The sequence below is a fragment of the Cynara cardunculus genome, assembly GCF_001531365.2.
Source record: "Cynara cardunculus var. scolymus isolate 2C chromosome LG 6, CcrdV1, whole genome shotgun sequence".
Lineage (NCBI taxonomy): Eukaryota > Viridiplantae > Streptophyta > Magnoliopsida > Asterales > Asteraceae > Cynara > Cynara cardunculus.
The window spans coordinates 4,194,098-4,199,140 of NC_037533.1; the positions used below are offsets into that span (position 1 = coordinate 4,194,098).

The 5,043-nt window shown below is 31.6% G+C and overlaps 1 protein-coding gene across 1 annotated transcript; it reads right to left on the reverse strand.

Annotated features, from left to right (window-relative positions):
* Positions 1-1,563: 1,563 nt before the first annotated feature.
* LOC112514785 lies at positions 1,564-2,052 on the reverse strand. The gene has a single exon (XM_025121388.1). The coding sequence runs from the start codon at positions 2,050-2,052 to the stop codon at positions 1,564-1,566; it is 489 nt and encodes a 162-aa protein (XP_024977156.1).
* Between the last annotated feature and the right edge of the window lie 2,991 nt (positions 2,053-5,043).

The window sequence follows — 5,043 nt, forward strand, 5'->3', positions numbered from 1 at the left end:
GACACTACTTAGGGGCCGTTTACCAAACACTTATCCGGTAAACACTTATCAGTAAAAGTTAACATTATCATTTACCTATTGGGTAAGATTTTAATCCACCAAAACGGTATCTTATGCAACAATTTACCTGGTAAGTGCTTACTGTGGTAAGAGTCGTTGCTCTCACTTACCAGGTAAGACTCTTGATTATTGTCTCGCTCTTACCGGATAAGATTCTTGATCCTTATCATATTTATCCGGTAAGGTAATATGACTTGGTGTTCACTTACCTGAATAAGTGTTTGATAAACGGCCCCTTGTTAAATGTAGTGTATAACCTTTAAATTTTAAGTTTACATACTTACAACCTTTTTAAACTTTACTTAAAACAATTAAAAAAAAAATCAACTATTAAATACATTTAAATAAAAGAATAAAGCGTTAGCCCTACAAATACAGATGAGTACTTCATAAGTGTTAAATATTTTTTTAGTAAATGATTACATCAATCTTTTACTATAGGTTTATAATAAAAATTTAGACCACCTTTACTCGCAATACTTTTCAAGTTAATCTCAATTAAAATATTACTTTTTCTCTCTCATCTATCTGTACAATCTTCAACTTCATTATATAATTTTTTTTTATCATTTAACCACAATCTTGTCCAATCAAATCAAATATAAAATATTATTTTTTAAAAATTATATATTTAACTTTTTATATTTATAAATAATTTTTAATTTTTAATTTTAAATATAAGAATAGAATAAATAGACCATTACATATTTTAAAACATAATTATAATTATAAAAAAACTTGTCGTACAATTGAATTAAATAAAGCAAGTCACAAAAATAAGTACGAAATTACATATCTAAAATACATAAATAATCGTAATTAATTATCATGACCGAATTTTTGCCATATATGCTCAATCAAATCATTTTTAGAGTGTTATGATATGAGATTCCCTATTGCGAAGTTATTCTCTTTAGCCATATAATGAGATAGGTTTGAAATCTGTATAGTAGAGAATTTAGTTGATTGACCATCATTTTCTGTAGTGCTTGCTTGTTGTCGATTTGTAGGCATGTCGTTAAGAAACTCAGAAGGATCATAATAATATTTTCGGTATGTATGTAGTTCGTCTTCAACTATCATATTATGCATGATGACATAAGCTATCACAATTCGTCCCATTACATGTCAGTCCCAAACAAGACATGGTCGTCGAATAAATGCAAAACGAGCTTGTAGAACTCCAAATGCTCGCTCAACAACCTTTCTTCATGTCTCTTGAGCTTGAGCTAACAACTTGTGCTTCCACATATGGGGAGATGTAACTGACTTGACAAATGCAACCCATGAAGGATATATGCTATCAGTGAGATAATATACCCTATCATTTTCGTGATCATTCATGATATAACTAACTTTTGGTGATCAGCCTGCCAATACATCATTAAAAACTAGAGATTGGTGGAGTACATTAATATCATTAAGCGAACTTGGGGTTCCAAATAAAACATGCCATATCCATAAATCATATGATGCAATGACTTACAAAATGATTGTTGGCTTTCAACTTCTTCCGTCATATTGTCCAGTCCATGCACTTGGACACTTTTTCCATTCCCAATGAATGTAGTAATCAATACTACCTATCATACCCAGGAATCCACGTTGATCTCCAACATACTGTAGTCTTGCCAAGTCAGCTTCGTTAGACTTTCTGAGGTACTCGTCACCAAAACATGTGATGACACTATCTACGAAGTGCACGAGAACTTCCTTTATTATGGATCCACTCATTCTCAAATATTCATTAACTGCAACAATTGATGCCCCATATGCCAACACCCTTATGGCCGTAGTACATTTTTGCAATGGTGAAAGACTTTGTCTATCTGTGGCATCAGATCTTTGCGGAAAATATTCGTTATTTGCAGTAACATCATCCACTATACGACGGAATAAAGATATTTGCATTCGAAATCTTCTTCGAAAGATAACCTGGTCATACATCGGATTGTCGATAAAATAGTCTTCCATCAAACGCACTTCACTCATCTCACGTTGCCTATCATGATACCTCCTACTTGCTCTTGGATCCTATGAACAAATTGGATGAGTTTATGACCATATCCTCGATGATGCAATCAAGTTGTTGGTTTTGTTGAACAACTCATGATTGCCATTCATCAAATTCGTCAACTAATTTTGGTAAAGTGTTTTCATCGTGAGACATTTTAATGGATGTTTGAGAAAAATTGTTTGTATAAGTCTTTGTTGAAAGACAACAAATATAGAAGGGAATTTTAACATTATTGTGAGACAATGACATGTGAACCTGAGTGAAAGAGACAACACATTATTGGGAGACAATGGTATGTGAACCTGAGTGAAAGAGACAACATATTATTGGGAGTGTGGACCTAAGTAAAAGAGACCTATCATTATCGAGAGACAACGACATATGAACACGAGTGAAAGAGACAACACATTATTTGAAAACAATGGCATGTGAACGTGAGTGAAATAGACAACACATTATTGGGAGACAATGGTATGTGAACCTGAATGAAAGAGACAACACATTATTGGAAGATAATGACATGTGAACCTGAGTGAAAGAGACAACACATTATTGTTTGCACTTTCGTTAAGTCGTGCAAAACGACCTTTCATTTGATTTTCGTTCTTGATTCTCAGTCCTTCTACATTTTCTGCTCGAGTTTTATCATAGTATTCTTTCACTCGTGATTAGAATTTCTGTTTCTTCTAGTTTTCTTTGCCTCGAGTAGGTTCTTCACTAATATAGATCCATGCTGACATCAACACCATATCTTCTTTGGTTTCCCATTTATCGGCTCTTGAACTCTTTTCCGGTGTTTGGGTATTTTCAGGGATAGGAACTTGATTATCATAGTTTTCATACTGTGTGTTCGGGTGATATTGAGAGTTATCAGGATGTTAAGAATTTGAATCTTTTTGGAAAGTCTGGAGCCATAGGAGAAAATTGAAAGAAACTGATTTTTTTATGAAATTTACAAGATAACGAGAGGATTGAAAAGATAAAAAAGATGGTGTGATGAAAATATGTCAATATTGGGCTCTTTGTAGGAAATTGAAAACCATGAATTCTGACATATTTATTATTATTATTTTTGTTAAAGACATCTTTTTATCATATAAATTTTATAAAAAAAAAAATCTTATAATAACCAATGAAAATGTGACATTAAAATAGGGTTGATAAGATTGCAATCTAGATCGTCTGATAATCAAGTTTGAGGAAGATTACCATATTTTTTTTATATTTATAATCTCACTATCTAAATTACCATTGTAAATGCTCTTACACCTTTTCTATATTAAATGTGTACATGCAAACATAGTTATGTAATTAACAGAAAGTGTACAACTTTTGTTTTCTAATAATTGAAATGATTAGGTCCATTCATTTTATGCAAAATGTCGAAAATGGTCGCTATTATTGTGATTACAAAATGGTCCTTCAAGAAACTTTACAAATTGCCTTTTGCTTTATATATATATATATATATATATATATATATATATATATATATCATACATACATTATTAATTGAATGATAAAAATAAAACTTTTTTATATATGATTTTCAAACGAAAACAATGTCAAAATAACATAACATGAGAATATCTTAATCATGTATGATTTTTAGTATAAAATCATACAAGAATATTGTTTCTCTCTCTCTCTCAATGATAGTGAAGGAGGTGGATGATGTATAATAATAACAACTTTTAACTATAATAAGGGTGTGTTTGAGATTGCTTATAAAAACAACTTATTCATTTATTTCGATGTGACACCGGTAATAAACATTTTTTGAGTGTGTGAATAAACAATTTATACCGATGACAAACCGGTAATAAGAAGTTTAAAAAAAAGTTAAACCCTCCTAACTTATAATAAGTTGATAAGTGTTTTTGTAGAAAAATATAAGTTGTTTCAAATAAGCAATCCCAAACACCTCTAAAAAAGTAATGAAAAAATTAAAAATTCCAAAATACTTATGGAATTAAAAAACTTTGTTAACAAAAGCAAGTAGAGAGACCAAAAGTGCGACAAAGTTGACAACCATAATAATATAAAAAAATGTAATTATTTAAAAATAAAAATCAAATTTAAGGTAAATGACAACTACTATTATGAAAAAAGCGATATTATTTGTTTGAAATTTATATCCATCTTGTTGTTGGGCCGGATTAGTTCTACTTGTGTGGGCTCCCCATTTTATCAACTTCTCAATGTAAGTAAATCATGAAGAAGAGGAGTGTAAATTGATGGGTTTAAGAAATAGAGCATGAAGTTGTTTGACAATTACTGAATGGTTTGATGTATAATGGTTAAGTTGTCAGAATATTTAAGAGGCTCTGTATGATATAATACAAAATAAAATATGATTATTTGGTAATTGTTCTGAATGGACAATTTGGATGACAACAAATCAACATTTTAACCCTCTGTATGAATTAGTTCTGAATGAAATATAATTGTTTGATAAATATCTGAATAAAACAATTATTTTGCAAATCTAAGTATGTACTCTATTAATATTAGTTCAAAACAACATTTCCTGTCAATCCAAACAAGTTGACAAAAAATTTGAGGATTATGGTCCAAATCAACTCCAAAGTTTCATCTAAACAGTTTCATCCATTTGATAAAAAAATTATTGTGATCATATGAATTTCTTCTTGCTATTAACCAAACTAAAAGCAAATAGATCCAATACCTGCTTTTTAACCAAATATGACTTGGGTATTTTTGTTTTTCTTAAGCAAAATTTGACCGATGTTGAAAGGGTAACAAGTGGAGGTCTGTTTGACCAAAATTTGACTTGGGTGCCATACCAGGAGCTAGAGATGGCCAAATGGGCCCGGCCCGGCCCGGGACCGCCGGAGGACCGGGACCGGGACCGGGACCGACAAAGGACCGGCCCGGGACCGGGACCGGTAAGGACCGGTTATGGGACCGAAAACCGGGACCGGTTAAGGTTTTTGGTAGTTTCG

What these genes read in the sequence shown, in the direction of transcription:
- LOC112514785 (XM_025121388.1), bottom strand. Translation starts at nt 2,052, where the DNA reads ATGAGTGAAGTGCGTTTGATGGAAGACTATTTTATCGACAATCCGATG.